Below are 18,900 nucleotides of genomic sequence, written 5' to 3'. Positions count from 1 at the left end.
CTCTTCTCTCTTTCTTCCCATCCACCTCTTCACAGATCCACTATCTCATGATCCTGTCCGCTAACTGGGCATATCTGAAGGGGGCATGCCAGCAGACCCACGCCTATCAGGACATCAAGACCAAGGATGACGCGGAGCTCCAAGACGTTCAGTCACGCTCCAAGGAGGGCCTCAATTCTTACTCATAAACAAGGCCAAGTTACCCAACACACTGCAGAAAATTATATGTTTCCAAGAGAACACATCATAAATGTTGCCAATATATCTAGTATTTCGTTTTATAGCATTGTTGTAAATTTAATAAAAATACGATTTGACCATTTTGTTTATTAAAAAAATCATAACTGAAACATGTAAATTGTCATAACTTTAACATGGACTTTCAATACTTACAGAACTGTCAAATATTTCTAATTGTAAAATAATATAAAACCCTAACTAATAATAAATACCTAAAACACTTTGTAAAATGACAGTGACATCTGAAATGTCCAAGTTATTTAAAAATAGCTTAAATGAAATAAGAAATAACTTACGTTTTAGGTTAAAATATTAAAGTTAAATTAGGTAAGGTAATAGGTAAAATAATCACATAACAATGATCTCATAAAAGAAATATTATTTATATTGCTTACGTTTAAGATATTTTCTCTTGCCAACATATAATTTTTCCAGTGCAGATCTACTCTCAGATCAACTTAAACCCCCCACACACACACATACAAACACACACACAAACAATACAATGCTAACTAACATGGCCTAGCAGTGCACTACATCAACAGTGCGTTATAACAATGCAGTTGCAAGCCGTTATAACCATGGCGTGACATTGGTTATTGGTTTTTAATGTAAAAGTCATAAGAAATGACCGATTCATTTTTGCAGGTTGTGCAGTTTAATGATGATATAGATGTGTTATAATCGATGTTGGTAAGGTTGTATAAAAATGCATGTGTAATTATTTCAGTGCTTGTTGCTAATGTCTTTAAAAAAGGAGAAAAAAAAAGCGTGCAGAAAGTTTTGAGCCGTGGTTTTAACTGGGATGTCTCTGGCTTCATGACGCACTGCTGAAGTAAAGCACTTCCTCACAGCTGTTACTGTCTGCACTAACACGATACAGACATTTTGCAGGAACTTCCTTTTTTGGTGTTTTATACATATATAAATATATATAAATGTGTGAAAGTGTACGAATGTTGTTGGTTTTTTTTAATACTTAACGTATGCCAGGTTTAATATGGTATTTCTCTGGTCTCTTTCTCAGTTACCACAACTTTTCTCTTTTTCCTGAACTATATTTCTTTTGTATCGCTAACCTTTTCTCTGTTCCTTTCTTTCCTGTTTTTTTTTTATATTGGTACTTGATACATTGCACGTTTCTGAAAAGGAAAATACCATACGTGTTCACATTCGAATTTTCTCTGTTGCTTGGAGAAGTGTAAATTTCTTAATTATAATAAGTTTAATAAGAAAAGTGAACCGCAAGTAGTTTTACAAGACAAAACTAAACTAAAAAATAGTGCTTTGGACGTTGTGTTATCGGAACTTACAGATCAGTTGCAAATATAACACGTGTCAAAAAGAATAACTGAAAATAATTAGTCATGCTTTTGAAATCTGATTGGCTGAGCCACATTAAAAACATTTGCAAAAAAAACATAATTGTGTAACTGCAATTAACGAAATAATATTTTGGACGAATGTTGGCGAATGTTACGATTGTATTCGGTCAGATCTGAAAAGTAATCACGCAGCATACAGCTGTACTGAAATAATACCACTGTTGCAGAAAGTGAGTAAATAAAAAAAAGTAAATGTACATTTTTATTCACGTGAAACTGACTTAGGCTTTTTTTAATCAAATAAATTAAAAGCACTATTTCTTTGAGAAAATATATTAGTTTAAAGACAATGGCAAAATAGTAATGATCACTGATTAAACAGGTGGATACTTTACAATAAATATCCTTCATACAAATAATCCAATTGAAAACAAGGAATATAATAATGCAGTAGTTTTTTCTGCTGACCTAATTACTCAGAACTGTGTGGACTATCGCATTCTTAATGGAAATAAAGGACTTAGGGACACAAGTTTATAGGCACACAGACCATTAAAATAGTCTTTTTTACTTCTCAACCGCAGGAGCACAGGTTCATTTCAAAATTAATTCAGAAAATAATAGAGAATGTGCCCAAAATATGTACTGGTGAAGAAAAAAACAATTTGCAATTAACTTATTATAATATTAAATTATTTAATATTATTGGTTCATAAACATTTTGCTTTTTTCCTACACAAATGGTATTTATTTAATCTGCAAAAAAAAAAAACTGATAGACCCAAGCATGTATAAGTAAACATCATTCAGCGTCTGCAGTCTCTGATCTAGCTGACTCTATCTTTTGATGACAAGGGGAGGTGAGATGTGATATATATGGTTAATGTTCTTGTTTGCCCACTAGTCTGCTGTGAGGTAATCAACTCAGCTGACATTTTAGGCACTGATTAAACATTCCATCAGAATGTTACAAGCAAAATAGAATTTTGTCTTTGAAAGGGAGAAAAAGTAATTAAATCTTTTTGCATCACAGTGGTGCAGCAGGTCGTGTCTCTGTTACAGCTCCAGGGTCCTGGAGGTTGTGGGTTCCAGTCCCGCTCCGGGTGACGGTCTGTGAGGAGTGTGGTGTGTTCTCCCTGTGTCTGCGTGGGTTTCCTCCGGGTGACGGTCTGTGAGGAGTGTGGTGTGTTCTCCCTGTGTCTGCGTGGGTTTCCTCCGGGTGCTCCGGTTTCCTCCCACGCTCCAAAAACACATGTTGGTAGGTGGATTGGAGACTCAAAAGTGTCCGTAGGTGTGAATGTGTGAGTGTGTGTGTGTCACCCTGTGAAGGACTGGCGCCCCCTCCAGGGTGTGTTCCTGCCTTGCACTCTATGATTCCGGATAGGCTCCGGACCCACCGTGACCCTGAACTGGATAAGCGGTTACAGACAATGACTGATTGATATAACAGGTTAAAAAATAAGTAAACTTTAGATTTCTGGTTGACATTGATCTATTTTAGTTTGTGTGAAAATAATATAAATGTTAGAATCCAGTAAATGGCTATTTAAAAATATAACAAATCGTTTAAATTACTGAATCTGCCACATTTTAATAAGAATATATATATTTGACCTTTTTTTTATTATTATTAATTTCATTTGATTCTGGTGGGAATTTATTGCTATCTTCTTGTGGAACCTTCTCATGGCTGGCTTGATATTTACCAAGAGTTTTTTGTGAGTGGATCAGTGATTTTCTTCAATAATGTGGATATGTGTCCATCCCGAAACTGCCACGTAAATATGACATATGACAGGAATTCCAGGATTTTTTAAGTATTACGACTGAGCCTTGTTTTCACAGTTATATATATATATATATATATATTTTGTTAGTGTTTTTTCTCTCTTGCTCACTATGGATTTTCATCATTTTTCTCTTGTTCTTCGCACTCTTTAAAAAGCGTTTAAACACTAGTTATTTCGGACGTCTCAGATCTCTTAAGCATGTTAGTATTGTCCATACACACAGTGGTATATACTACCGAATATAATGTTTTTACTTGCTGTATGTTCTGTTCTGTTAAAGGGACGTGACTGCAGGGATGTGCCCACTACTTCTCTTTTTTTTGTTTGTTTTTTTGCCCTTTTTGTATAAGAAGATGTGTGCCTGAATGTTCTATCGTTCCCTTGTTATTGCATGAAGGAGAGATAATATTCTTTTTTTTCTTTTCTTGGTTCCATAGGTGATGTGTAGTCCACTGTTCTGACAAACTATGGTAGACAGTGTCCCCCTCCCCCATCCCCGACCTTTTTTCCCCCAGCTCCCGGCCCAGCCTACCCTTTTAAAAAAAATGTATCCATTGTACGTTGATGGAAATTGTAGTCCTAGATGTTTCATAGTCTGTTTTATTTGAAAAGTCAAATGTTTTATGAATCCTGTATAGTGATGATTTTTGTAACCTTCTCTAGTAAAACAATATTTTCTATGATCGACATGGTCTGTCCCTGGGTTTATTCCATAATCTGTTTGGAAAAGGCTTCAGTGATTGTTTCATATTGTATGTTGAACAAATAGATCAGCAATTTTACATTAAAAACAGATGTTTCTAATCAAACGATGCTTTCTCTGAACTTTGTTAATTAGCTAATGTAGCTAATAATTAGTGGGAGCATACCAGAGGTGTTATTAGAGAGGAAACAGAGATAACACAGCTATAAAAATGAATGTGAACATGGTGCCTACTTAGTGTTGAGGTCCCACTCTTCAGTGAAAAGAGCCATGAAGCTCGTTGAATCACCATGGAGATGTGCACAGCAACCAGAACAGTTTCAGCAAAAAGCTACAAACTATTTGTGTGATATTTGTCAGGTTCAGTTCATTTAATTATCTTATAGAAATATTCCTTTGCACTTTAGTATTTGCTTTATAGGTCTCTCTCAATACAAGGAAATAAACTCTTTTCTCCTATGAGAGGAAATTACAGCCTGGTGACATTATCTGAATGGTCGCTGATGGCCTCTATTTACTCTTGTATTACACTATAGACTTCCTTAGGAAGTCTCTGGCACTGATAAACTGCTATATGATAAAGCATAGACTTCAGTGCTAGTATTGTTTTTAGCTTCACCTTCAACATGCTGTGGTCCATTTTTATAGAGTGTATTATGACATACAGTGTCAGAAACCTATCTCAGATTACTCAACAACTTAATGTGGTTTGTGATGAGTGTGTGATTTAATAATGCAGTGTGTACGGTGCACATTGTTGGAGTATAAGCTTCCATTAGCGACATTAGCATTGCAGTTCCAGAGGCGGACGCACTTCCTGAAACACAGTGACTTTACACAAAAACAAAACAGACACTAGCATAACAGACAGAACACTTAAATAATACTTATACAAAACACTTAAGAAAGACTTTGACAGAAGGACAATACATGGAGTGAACTAAACTGAGATACAGATACAGACAAACCTGGACAGACAGAGAACTAGAAACCGACTGAAACTTGACAGACAGCTGAACAGAGAACTGAACATGGACAGAGCTAAACAGACAACCTAGACAGAAAGCTAAAGCAGACTAAATTTAAACACAGAAATAAACAGAGTAAACTTGGACACAGGGCTAAACAGAGAAAAGAAACAAACAGACATGAGACAAGAGAGATACAAAGACTGACTTGGTGGGCATGAGAAACAGAATAGAATAGAATAGCTTTTATTGTCGCTGAGAAAACAATGTTCAAGAACAGTGTTAAAAAAATGCAGTTTTAGCATCCTCTCTCAGGCAGCAGTTAAAAGATAAGACAGACAGAAAGAAAGACGAGCACAAAACAAAGGTGGAATGTCCAACAAACAGGAAGTGACACAAAGGAACTTAAATACACAACACAGACAAGGGACACCTGGAGCAGACAATGAGGGGGCAGGATTACAAATGAGACACAACGAGGAGGAGGAACAAAGGCAGGACTAGGGTGGAGATATGAACAACAAGCAATAGCACATGGCGGGGAAAACAGACACGACAGGACAAGGGCATGACAGAAACAAGGTTTGGAGTTATACCTAGCCTCAAAGGGGGAATCCTCCTCTGGTTGACCCCAGAGTAAGAGAAAGACCAGTTTGTACACAAATGGTTTATAAACAGACCAGTGTGAATATAGAAAATAGAGTTATAATTTCCCTACAGTGGTCTATGACTCCATGTTATGAACGAGTTAACAGCTGTGTTCATTAAAAAAAAAGCAGGTGTAGAGAAGTGAACAGTTGTAATCCAGTCAATATGCGACATGAAGTTGAGACACTCAGAAGACTCCACGAGGGATGAGCTGGAATCTGCAAATTGTGAAGCATGTTCCGTTGGTGCGGTCTCCTGCTCAGAGGGCAGGCGGGTGAGGACACACCACTCAGACAATACTTCAAAGATAGTTAAGTCTGATATTTGATTCCTTATGAGTGATTACTAAAAGAAAAATGAAAGTGTGGGTTTAGCTCTGACAGACCTCACTAAAACAATACACCTGAATACGGAGGGCTAGAAAAGAAGTACAGGCATGGCACACTCTGCTCCACTGCCAACATACCTGCATCAGAGCAATGAGACAACAGCACTGACATCTCAGGTCACAATTCTCTATGTCCATGAAGCACAGGATCTAACTGTTAAAGCATTGAAAAATATTTGACTTAAAAACTGAGACTGTCCTGAACAAGGAGTGGATGTTCATTCCAAAGCTTGTGGGCTCTATATGCAAAGGCTCTTTCCCCTGCTGTGGATTTAAGAATTCTACAAACAGCTTTATAGCTTTATATATCAACAAGAGGACTTTGCAATCTATTCTGGATTTGACTGGCAGCCAATGTACTCAATGTTGGTTTATGTATGAAGTGTATTTAACAATGTGACCAAAGCGCTGTACAAAAATGAACACATTTGTAATGGTACAAATAAGACAAAACAAATATGAGATATGAAGTTCATGTAAGAACTGTAGCTGTGGTTTTCTTGACCAACTCAAGCTTATTCAGGCCTTTACTGGAACATGCAGAGAGCAGAGTGTTGCAATGATCAAACCTAGATTAGCAGAAGGGCATGAACTAATTCGTCAGCATCTGTAGTCTACTATAGTAGTGTAGTAATAATAGATATATATTCATCAAGGGACAGAGCAGAGTCAGTTGGGACACCAAAGGGTTTCACAGAGTGCTCTGATCAAACTGAAAAACTATTCAACTTAAGTTACACAGTTTAGCACTTTTTGGACCAAGAAGGAGAACCTCTGATGTGTTTGAGCTGAATATAATGAAGTTAATTGACATACAGTTTCAATGTATTTTAAACATGTTCTGGCTGGTTTACTACTTTTGGATTAAGCAATTACTTTTATGTATTTCCTATAATGTTCTATCGATATAATCATACGAAATACGTTGGGTAGATGAAGCTAAACCACACGTGCAGATGTAAAACTAGGGGCTGAACAGGAAGTGTGTAGACTAGGGTCCTCCATGACAGAAAATGGATTTTGGATGCCATCTGCTGGAAAATAGACATTTAGGTCACCATTTCTAAGAAACTTTATTGCTCATCATCTTTGCATTCTGAGTATGAGTCCATAGGGTGATAAGATATAAATCACCTGGAATCTGCATTGAATTTCCATGATCAGTGAAAAGTTGGTTTAGCTTTTTTCAGAGCAAATCAATTTAAAAATGAAATTGCTTTCTGTTAAAAACATTAGGTTGTCTAGTTATTACAGAGCTATACCATTCACTGAATGATCACTGGATTAGGAACACCTACCTTGTTCCTACACCCTCCATTTTATCAACTCCACCGACCATACAGGAGCACTTTGTAGCCTTCACAGAGTGGACACAGTGTTAAAACTCAAGCAGCACTGCTGTGACTCATCCAAATTTTATCAGTACACACCACCACCACGTCAGTGTTCCTGCAGCACTCCTACTGTATGTTCAGTAGAGCTGAGAGAATGGACAATGAATGCAGATACAAAGTGTGTGTTCCTTATCTGGTCTTTAGTATTAATAATAATATAAATGAATCCATAAATGTTTCTGATGAACTAGAACATTGTTGGCCCTCCATGTGTGAAATGCGGTGACTGTGTTGAGCTGCTAGTGAGCAATAAGAGTAAAATAGGAGGCTTGTGCAGATATCTTTGTTGTTATTGTCCCATTAGAATACTCATGATGAGATAAGATTGACAGCACTAGAGTTACAGATTTAAGCTTAATATTTTAACACAGCTATTTTATGAGTTTTCTTTGCTCAACCGACAGTTCAATTCAGAACAATAGAATCCAATCAGTTTTCATCAGTGTGTGTATAAACCAGAGTTCCAAACAAGCTGGACACTCTGCACAATGTAAACAAATAACAAAATGCAATTATGTGAAAATCATGTTTAAACCATCTATCTATATATATATATATATATATATAAGTTATCATTTGAAATATTTTCATATACAATTATATTTCCAATTTAATATAGGGTTTATTGATGATTTGCACAGCATCCCAACTTTTCTGCAAGCACCTGAAAGTATGGATACTGGAAGCCTGTGCTAGTATTTCTCCTGCGGTGTTGCTATCAGTGTGTGACGAGTGGGAGAAGAGGGTTGCATTGACAATCCAACACAATGGGCAGCACATTGAACACATTTTATAAGTGGTCAGAAACTTGTAAATAACTCATGAAAGAATAAAGTTACGTTAAAAGCATACCATTGTTTTTCTTGTGAAATTCCCAATAAGTCTGAAGTGTCACATGACCCTCTTCTCATTGATAAAACAAAAGTTGGATCCAAAATGGCAGACTTCAAAATGGCCACCATGGTCACCATCCATCTTGAAAAGTTTCCCCCCTCTCATATACTAATGTGCCACAAACAGGAAGTTAATATCACCAACCATTCCCATTTTATTAAGACGTATCCATATAAATGGCCCACCCTGTATTTTGTTATACCTTTTTGTTGACTGTTTAAAATTCTGTAAATATTTTTTGTTATTTGCAAGTCCTTTCTTTCAAAAGAAAAAAAAAAATGCCAGTCTACAGAAAGACAGCAACAACAGCAATGTATTTAGCAACAGGTCACAGATTTATTACAAGATTCCCCAAAAACTGTACAGCATCCAAACAAATAAGTGGCAAAATGCTTCTTCACATCAGCCTTTAGTGGTCTTTTTAGTTTTAATGGAGACTTCAGCACAGATCAATAAAACGCATAAAGCAGTTTATTACTATAGCTCTCCATAACTTTAATTAGTTACCTTTTAGCAGGGTTTAATCACATCAAAGAGCATATACTAGAGCAGAAAACCATGGCTAAGGATAGGACTAAAAGATCTGTCCTACTGGGTCATTATTAATAGGCAATGAGATGATTTCACCACAACTGAATTTCTAATATTTAATGCAACATTAATTTAGATTCCGAATTAAATAAATATGAAATGGCCACAGCATTAACACTATGTACAGAAGAGGGACTTTTGACTGGTTTATGCTGATTAAGAGCAAACAGATCTGAAATGTATTTAACATTCACTCATTCATGTTCTGTAACAGATTTATCCCGTTCAGGGACACGTTGGGTCCAAAGCCTACACGGAATTATTGGGAGCAATGGCAAGGGCACAGACTGGACAAGAAACCCACACAGACACAGGGAGAACACAGCAAACTCCTCATTGACAATGACCCGAGGCAGGGCTTGAACCCACAACCTCAGAACCATGTGGCTGTGTGTCAGGGGCACTACCTGTTGCCAAATATTAAATGATGCCATATATTTAAATTATGTTATTTTACAATTATTTAAACTGTTATCTGTCCCATCCCTATTGGTATTACTGCTTATGTAAGTGCTGTGGCCAGTGAAATGGCCATTCGTTGTATTCGTTGTACTCCGACTAATATTTAATGTTGGGAACGATATCACAAACCAGCCATGGTCCAATTCATCAGTCCAAATAAGTCTCAGAAACAGAAAATATACAAATACATTTAAAGAACTCTACCAATTTCTTAGCACAGAAAAAATGCTCAGATAAGCAATAAATAAAGTTTATATTTAGAGAGTGTTGTAAAAACAGACTGCTGTTTTAATACTAAGCCCAAGAGTAATTTAGTAATTGATTCTGTTCCATATTCTTGTATCTAAAGTAACCATAAAAACATTTAGGCTAAAAATATTGCCCTTTTATTATGAAACAGCAAAGACAGGCACCAGAGACCTAACAGAAAGAAAAAAAAAATTACATTATTTTGAGATGGAAAATAAAAAAAGAAAACAAAAGCGCATCTAAGTCTAGAAAAAAAAAAAAAAAATCACACCGAATTTAAATGGGAACTCCAAAGTTGCATCAGTTTCCGGTAAATTAAAATTAAATGTTGTCTGACATCTAAGAAACTGGTTTTATGGAAGTTGTGAGATAAGGTTTTGACCCAAAACACATCCATGGAAGAGAAATACATTTACATACAAATTTAGCTTACGATCATTGTACCATACTGTATTAATATTATACATAAGTCAAAAGGCACTTGTAAGTTGACTGTTTTTTTTATGAGTGGAACAAAAAATAATGATAGAAATGCTGACGATTCCGTGACCCCCTGGTGCCTTTCACCTCTGCTGTTAAAAAACTGCAATTTCTAAACAATGCACAGTTTAACATCAAAACACTCTGAATGTTTTTGTTTACATCTCAACTGTTAAAATACAGTGGAATTTCCCTTTAAGGGTGTATATGAATTACCTACTGTGTATATGAGGCAGGAAGAATGAACTGCACAGGACCGAAAGGACATCACAGAAAATGTGCTACTCGATTTCAGACCTTTTGATGCTTCACTGTAATTAATGCAGGAATATTTATTTATTTACTAAGACTAGTCACAGTGAGAAGGAAGATGGAATGCATATAAAGTGTGTTTCAGTAGTGTTTCTATGTTAAAGCTGCCCAACTGAAGATTTGATCATCAGAAGTGAAAAGGCACAAATAAGCAACACATTTCCCTGAGGAGCCTGTACAGCACTAATACATACATTCACTAGCTGGAGATTAATTCTAGCCGCCATCCACAATAACAACTGCTTTAGACAATGATTCATTGATCTAATCTAATGATTTTCAGACATACAAGTCCCTTTAATTCGGATTATTATTTTATCATATAATTCATCTTCCAAATTAATCAAGATTATTTTCTAAATAACAATTAATCAAATTATTCATAGTTTGAGTTTATACTTTTGAGCTCAAACCTTTGCCATTATACATTTTGCTCCCAGTAAGAATTTGCCTATGATTTAGAAATGTTTTAGCAAGGCTTGATGCTTACTACCTTCACCTGCCGCACGAAATCTTCATTAAGCAGCATAAAAAAAAAATAAAAATAATAATAATAATTCACTAACTCTCTGGGCATGTTAAAGGTCCACCTATCTGTTCTGAACAAATTAGTTCACATATAATAAGTAAACATGAGGAAATGATCAGTGAATGTAGCTGTACCTAAGAACGATACCAGCCGGGCTTTATTCTTTGCCCGTACAGGAAATCAACAGCAGCGGGTGCTTGAGCGTGGTTTTCTGCCCAAATCCACCACATCTGAAGGAAGCAGATGCTCTGGACGATCTTCCAGTGCTAGCACACGTCTCACTACTTCTTCAAAGGCTTCTGCAACGTTTGTAGCATCTTTGGCGCTGGTCTCAAAGTAGGGGTGTCCACCGTTCTCACGACACCAGTTTTGTGCTTCCTCAGTTGCCACCTGCCGCTCGGTCACGTCAATTTTATTCCCAAGAATGACGAAAGGAAAGTTCTCAGGTTCTTTAACATCAGCATAATAAGCAAACTCTTTCATCCAGAGGCTGAGGTTGAGGAAACTTTGACTGTCATCCAGACTAAATGTTAACAAACAACAGTCAGATCCTCGATAAAAAGGTGTGCGCAAACTGCGAAACCGCTCCTGGCCCGCAGTGTCCCAAATCTGCAGAGTGACCAGCCGCCCATCTACCTCGAGTTCCTTGTTCAGAAATTCAACACCAATGGTGTGGAAGAGGTGCGTGTCAAACTTGTTGGAGACGTAGCGGTTCATGAGAGAGGACTTGCCCACCCCACCGTCCCCTAGCAGGATCACCTTCAGCAGAGACGACTTGGAGGACATGGTGAAGACTGCCACTCAGACGACGCAAAAGCTGAAACAAACAGATTCATATTTAATGTCTAAACGTTATATTTAATTTGCACAGAATCCTGAGTCACACCCATGTCACCTACAGACCTTCTGCTACAGCATTGGATTCCTGTTTCAGATCAGATAGTTATTTCTTTGCTGTAATACTTCTGGCTTAAATAATTATTTAACTATAGCACAAGGAAAACACTAGGGTTGTATCAACAGGATCAGGACTGTGAACCCGGAGTAAACCCACGCAGACACAGGGAGAACACACCACACAGACAGTCACCCGGAGGAAACCCACGCAGACACAGGGAGAACACACCACACTCCTCACAGACAGTCACCCGGAGGAAACCCACACAGACACGGGGAGAACACACCACACTCCTCACAGACAGTCACCCGGAGGAAACCCACGCAGACACAGGGAGAACACACCACACTCCTCACAGACAGTCACCCGGAGGAAACCCACGCAGACACAGGGAGAACACACCACACTCCTCACAGACAGTCACCCGGAGGAAACCCACACAGACACAGGGAGAACACACCACACTCCACACAGACAGTCACCCGGAGGAAACCCACGCAGACACAGGGAGAACACACCACACTCCACACAGACAGTCACTCGGAGGAAACCCACACAGACACAGGGAGAACACACCACACTCCTCACAGACAGTCACCCGGAGGAAACCCACGCAGACACAGGGAGAACACACCACACTCCTCACAGACAGTCACCTGGAGGAAACCCACACGGACACAGGGAGAACACACCACACTCCTCACAGACAGTCACCTGGAGGAAACCCACACGGACACAGGGAGAACACACCACACTCCTCACAGACAGTCACCTGGAGGAAACCCACACGGACACAGGGAGAACACACCACACTCCTCACAGACAGTCACCCGGAGGAAACCCACGCGGACACAGGGAGAACACACCACACTCCTCACAGACAGTCACCTGGAGGAAACCCACACGGACACAGGGAGAACACACCACACTCCACACAGACAGTCACATGGAGGAAACCCACGCAGACACAGGGAGAACACACCACACTCCTCACAGACAGTCGCCCGGAGTGGGACTCGAACCCACAACCCTGGAGCTGTGTGACTGCGACACCTACCTGCTGCACCACCGTGCCGCCCCTTAAAAAAATACAACTCAATACAAAGATTAAAATAAAAAGAGAAACAATTTTACATTAAAACACTTTAAATTGCCATCATTTTGAACATTTCTGGAATTCCTCTTGACCGTGTCCCTTATTGTGTGTAATTACAATTCTGTGGCCACAATTTGGGAAAACTTGTACGGTGAGCTGATTGAGAAGACTACGTTAGAGCAGAGAAAATTCAGAGATTTTCTGAGTGATTCTCCAAGAAAAGGACGAAAATACTGCTGTAGAACAGACTCAGCTCCGTGAGTTTACATCTGACAGAGGTTCATTCATTGCCCAAGGCTGGGATCATGTGAGGGAAACAATTCCTACCAAAACACTTGTGCCCTCTCAGTATAATGCATCTAAATGGTCGCAAACAACTTTTCAAACGTCAAAAATATATAATAATTCGGGTCTACGTTCTACAAATGACCAACAAGAAGTTCTGGTGCTTATGAAATTCAACACACCTCAAATAGATCGGTCCTAATTTACTAAAAAGAAACCAAAATGAGTTTTTGGGGCTTTTTATTGTCCTACAATATGCCGTCTTCCAACACACAACACCAAAATAACTAGCAACATTCAGAGACTGAAGCTAAACACGTCCGAAAAACCTTCAAAACCACGTTTGAGCCGAAAAAGGTCACATTTATATGTACATTTTGTGGTACATATTAATATTTAGCTGACTTCTAATTTATCTAACCCAGTTAAAGCAGTTAAAAGCTAGTTTCTCATTCAAATTCCCATTCCACCTTAAATGCTGTAGCAGTACCATTGTGGCGCGTCTACCCCTGGAACTAAACCGTTGCATCGTTTAAGGTGGAACGTGGAATTCTAGTAAGAAGCCAATCGCTAATCTTACAACTTTTTTGCCACGTTTTATGAAACATAACCACCCCAAGTAAAACGTTTTACAAACAACAACGTGTTCCCTTTTTAAATTTAAAAATCAATCTTACCGTTAAAACTGTACTTTAGCGACGAGAGGCGTCCCTTCAACGCCAACTCACATCTTCCTCTTGTGGGGATTTCTCCAAGCCCTGGCGCCCTCGGCTACTCACAGCATGCTCATATGACCAAAATGCACACTACATGAAGATTATGGACCTCTCGGGCATTTAATCTGTTGAAGATATTGAACAAAGATTAGTTACCCAACTTAAAAGCAGCCGGTCAGCTGATCAGTAAAGTTGGGCAGTCAGTCTTTACAAGTATTTGGCAACCAAACATACACAGTAGCTGATCATTAATCACCTTTCATTGACCTGCAATTGGCAACACCTCCACTGCAAAGAAAAGTGCATGTCTAATCACTCAGTCCGCTCCAAAGGGACCAAGAAAGCGTTAAACTACACTATGGTAACAGTAAAGCCTTGGCAAGTTACAGAATGGAAGTAGGAACTAAAGAAATGGTGTTAAAAGAACAATATTACACATACTTTTTGTGCAGGCACGTCCCAAATGTGCAAGATATTAATCATTTGACTGTACTATGAAGTACCCAAATATATAAACAATGAAGTTAGTTCCTCCTAAGTTTCTGTGCCAGGTCAAATAATGAACCTACCAAATATAAAAAAAACAATAATAATAATAATAATAATTTTTAAAAAAGCTTCTCAGGCTTTAAAGTATTTACCTCATTCCCACTATTAAATTGTCTCTTGAAAATATATAGGTGATGTACTGCTCTAACACCACCCTATGTCTCATAAAGAGGCAAACAAACAGACCCAATGAGATCGGACAACCACTGATGTGTGAATTTCTTTGGACTGAGGCATTATGGGAAATCGCCCCTGGACTGCATCTTGGACAGATTACTCGATCACATGCTTGCTGCATGCGGCACACTTTGCATCACATGTCTCCAAAAAAGCCTCACTGCTCCACATAGTTCCCCCACAGGCACATGGTCTATGTGCTCGAGACCAGTCATTTTGTGTTTCTCCTATAATTGAACATAGGTACAGTCTCTGTATTATTTAAATTTGTGTTAGCATGATGGTACAAATCATATCCATGATTAATTTTATATCATTATTTTGAGTGAGTTTAAGATGTATATGTTCAACTCTTATTGGCTGTGTTTTAAAGCAATGAGCGGGGATAACCTTCCGAAGGCAGAATAAGTGAATATATGAACAAAAAAAAGGTTTTGATTACGAAAAGAATCATTTCAGTAGGGGCTGTTTTTGCGGCTCTTTTTCATGGATAGTAAATACTGGGAACTAAATACTGCACTTTGAAACTTTGACACATACTACATCAATATATATGAACATATAGATTTAGATTTTCCATCACATGGGCCCTCTAACCTTAAACCTGATAAAAAAAAAACAGCTGGACTGAATCACTTTTTCAGCACAGCATTAATTATTTAATTGATTTTTCAGGACGGGGCGGCACGGTGGCGCAGCAGGTAGTGTTGCAGTCACACAGCTCCAGGGACCTGGAGGTTGTGGGTTCGATTCCTGCTCCGAGTGACTGTCTTTGAGGAGTTGGTGTGTTCTCCCAGTGTCCGTGTGGGTTTCCTCCCACAGTCCAAAAACACACATGGGCAGGTGGATTGTAGGTGTGAGTGAATGTGTGTGTGTGTGTCTGTGTTGCCCTGTGAAGGACTGGCGCCCCCTCCAGGGTGTATTCCCGCCTTATGCCCAGTGATTCCAGGTAGGCTCTGGACCCATGCCGACCCTGAATTGGATAAGGGTTACAGATAATGAATGAATAAATAAATGACTTTTCAGGACAGAATTAAATAGGGAACATGTATTTTTGTCTTGGTTTTCAAAGAAACAAAATACTGTTATTAAATATATTTATTGAACATTGAAATATATCACCTATAAATAAATCTGTGGGTTTCCTCCGGGTGACTGTCTGTGAGGAGTGTGGTGTGTTCTCCCTGTGTCTGCGTGGGTTTCCTCCTGGTGACTGTCTGTGAGGAGTGTGGTGTGTTTTCCCTGTGTCTCCGTGGGTTTCCTCCAGGTGACTGTCTGTCTGTGAGGAGTGGGGTGTATTGTCCCCGTGTCTGCGTGGGTTTCCTCCAGGTGACTGTCTGTCTGTGAGGAGTGTGGTGTGTTCTCTCTGTGTCTGCGTGGGTTTCCTCCGGGTGACTGTCTGTGAGGAGTGTGGTGTGTTCTCCCTGTGTCCGCGTGGGTTTCCTCCGGGTGACTGTCTGTGAGGAGTGTGGTGTGTTCTTCCTGTGTCTGTGTGAAATTCCACTCTGGATCCCATCTATGGCTGGGAACTAGAAAAAGTAGCAGTTTCATTATAACCATAATTATTTTGTATTAATTATTTGTTCTTTTCAATTATTCTGCCAAACATAGAAAGTTCCCAAATATTTGGTGCATTCCTACTGATCAGTGCTGGACCGGCCACCCCTGGTGAAGAGGAAACCCAAGTTTAACGTAAATGTGACAGCACCCTCAGATGCTAAATTCTAGCCACAATGAGGGTGTACTGATGATTTAGAATACATACAAACATTGACTATCATTGCAAAGGAACTATTTTATTGAACTGTAATGTCCCATGAACATTATCCCATGAAAGTTAGCTATAGAAATGGACAAAAGTCATTTGAATAGTGTGAAAACAGTAGAAGCAACCAAGCTGAAATTTTGAGATTTGGGATATTGAATTCTGACATTAAGACATCAGTCTCTGGTCTTGGTTGTCCTTATTCAAAGACACACCCAGCTGCTGTGGTACCACTGCTCCCCACAGCCAACACAGGTCATGAAGGTCATTGCATCCTCATCAGCATTGCCACTCCTCACCCAGGAGGGCAGGAAAAGTGTCCCTCTGGGAACCTGGGTCACTCTGCAGTTCATGCCCTGGCAGCGCTGGCAGCGCACCTTCGTGGTGGTAGTTCCTTCCAGTCTCTGGGGTAGCTGGTGTTCACTTATGGCTGCAACTGTGTAGCCCTCCCTCAACTTCCGGAGCTCCTCGCCAGCCATCTCCTCCGTAGACATCTGAGCAAACACCTCAGGAGCCAGGGCTCCGGTCAGCAATCCCAATCGGAGGTGAGGGTTCTTTGAGTTTTTCAGGTTGGCCACCTTACTTCTAATGCAGGTTTTGTACTTGGCCTGGTTCTGGAAATGGAGCGCATGAATGTGCCTTTCAATGGCTTCAGCTACGGTGGAGGGGTGGCATGTGTCTTTAAGATCTGTTTTCTGTGCTGGATTTAGAGCCTGCAGTAGAAGCTCCACACACTTGCTTCTCAAGGCTGTAGACTCTGTTGAACTACAAGGGTGAGGTGGAAGTACTGAACGTTCTTCACTGTGGTTCTCTGGTGGTGAGGCAACAGGCTTGCTGTCTGCTGATTTCACTGTAGTCATTTCCTTTGACACAGTTGCCTTTTCTGAAGACAACTGGTTTGAATAAGGACCAGAGCTCTGCTCGACATATTGCTCAAGTGTCTGACACAAAACATCTTCACTCTCATTTACTTTTCCGTCCATTTGCTGTTGGTCACTAGAAACAATTCCAGCTATTCCAGTTTTACACATGGCTGGGGGTTCGTGTTCATTTGTTTGACTGTCCTTGACAGTTTTGCGTGTATGTGTTGAACTATACAGATGCTTCCATTTTGAAAGCAGTCCCTTTGCTGCTGTTCGAACATTAGATACGGGACATGACTTTAAAATCTGAAAAACAGTCCTGGCAATATCAGTGGTTTGCAGCTGTTCCAAGGAGACAAAACTGCTGTTCAGGTCTGCAAGTAGAGATCGTACATCTTCGTAACTGCCTTCTTTGTGTAGTTTGTCGATTTGTTGCACGTAACGTGCGATTTCTTTGGTATCCATTGTCCTCACGTTAGAGTTCTTCAGCTTCTGAGTATGTTGTTTATCGTTAAAAACGGTGTCAATTGACCGTTTGTTTCAAATTGGCGAACAAACTGAACAATATAAACGACCAAATCCAACACTAAGCAATCGCTATTCTTGGTTAAGAAAACCTTACACACACGACTTTTTACTTTTTGTGTGTAATAACGCATTTCGTCGTCCTTCTACGCGATTTTTGGTTAACCCTCGCCGCCATGTTTGTTGTGCTTTTTCCACAGATAGTATTTCGTAATGGCGCTGGAGGGCGTAGTTGCTCTAAACTTTACTCAGCTGTACCTACTGAAAAAAAAAACCATTTCTTTATTTTTAATGCAAAACGGCAGCTTGGAACAATAAAATGAATGATGTTCAGTTATACCAAACAAGATAACAACAAATAAATAAATAAATAATAATAATAAAATAAAATACACCGAACCACTCACATCCTTGTTTCTACATTCAATGCCTATTTAATCAGTTCTACTGACCTTATAAAGGCACTTTTTAAACTCTACAATCAGAGACTGGAGTACATGAGTTGCTCTGCATATTTTGACCAATCTTACACCACGTTCAGACTTCCACAAGACCACAATAGAGCAGGTAATATTTGGATGGCTGCTCATTTTATTGCAGTGACCTGATACGTGATAAAAAAGGAGTTAACGTAATTACATACTTACATTCACATTTTCACACATTTTTAGATGTTTTATAAATCTATAATGCCACAGTTTATGAGATACTTTAAAAAACACCAAAAACAAATGCATGTTAAATAAGCCACAAAGCACACAAATGATTATGACATATTTAGACAATAAAAACATTTTGCCATGTTTTAGATATCGGCACTATACACACATTCCTGTAAACATTAAAGAGAAATTAAAGAGCATTTAAATATAAATAATATGCAAATCATTTATACCAGTTAAATAACTTTTAATGATTATTTTGATGGATTAATTGATTTTAATTAAAGTTAACACATATTTGTGATTGGGCGGCACAGTGGAGCAGCAGGTAGTGTCTCTGTAACAGCTCCAGGAACCTGGAGGTTGTGGGTTCGATTCCCGCTCCGGGTGA

At 39.0% G+C, this 18,900-nt stretch overlaps 3 protein-coding genes across 5 annotated transcripts in view; 1 reads left to right on the top strand and 2 right to left on the bottom strand.

Moving 5' to 3' along the window:
• gpm6ba (glycoprotein M6Ba) overlaps positions 1-4,146 on the top strand; it is a 59,671-nt gene extending 55,525 nt beyond the window's left edge. For both annotated transcript variants that reach the window (XM_066661434.1, XM_066661433.1), the window contains exon 7: positions 36-4,146. In XM_066661434.1, coding sequence (XP_066517531.1) covers positions 36-188 — 153 coding nt within the window. In that variant the 3' untranslated portion in view covers positions 189-4,146. The remainder of the gene's footprint in view (positions 1-35) is intronic.
• Positions 4,147-8,682: 4,536 nt separating this feature from the next.
• Positions 8,683-14,740, bottom strand: LOC136687657 (ras-related protein Rab-9A-like). Of its 2 annotated transcripts, none has more exons than XM_066662171.1 (3): positions 14,610-14,740; positions 13,930-14,093; positions 8,683-11,790 (listed from the first exon to the last, which is right to left on the bottom strand). In XM_066662171.1, the coding sequence occupies exon 3, from the start codon at positions 11,757-11,759 to the stop codon at positions 11,154-11,156; it is 606 nt and encodes a 201-aa protein (XP_066518268.1). In that variant the 5' UTR covers positions 11,760-11,790; positions 13,930-14,093; positions 14,610-14,740; the 3' UTR covers positions 8,683-11,153. The 2 variants fall into 2 exon arrangements, with proteins under 2 accessions (XP_066518268.1, XP_066518269.1); XM_066662172.1 differs by lacking the exon at positions 14,610-14,740 and adding an exon at positions 14,225-14,250.
• A 1,735-nt stretch (positions 14,741-16,475) lies between these two features.
• On the bottom strand, positions 16,476-18,017 carry LOC136687494 (transcription elongation factor A N-terminal and central domain-containing protein). Its single transcript, XM_066661942.1, has one exon. It carries the CDS (start codon positions 17,785-17,787, stop codon positions 16,663-16,665), a length of 1,125 nt encoding a protein of 374 aa, XP_066518039.1. The 5' UTR covers positions 17,788-18,017; the 3' UTR covers positions 16,476-16,662.
• Positions 18,018-18,900: the final 883 nt, after the last annotated feature.

Source organism: Hoplias malabaricus, chromosome 2 (genome assembly GCF_029633855.1).
Source record: "Hoplias malabaricus isolate fHopMal1 chromosome 2, fHopMal1.hap1, whole genome shotgun sequence".
In the NCBI taxonomy this organism is placed as follows: domain Eukaryota; kingdom Metazoa; phylum Chordata; class Actinopteri; order Characiformes; family Erythrinidae; genus Hoplias; species Hoplias malabaricus.
The sequence above is the reverse complement of the archived record's forward strand: the minus strand, read 5'-3'. Positions and strand labels throughout refer to the sequence as shown.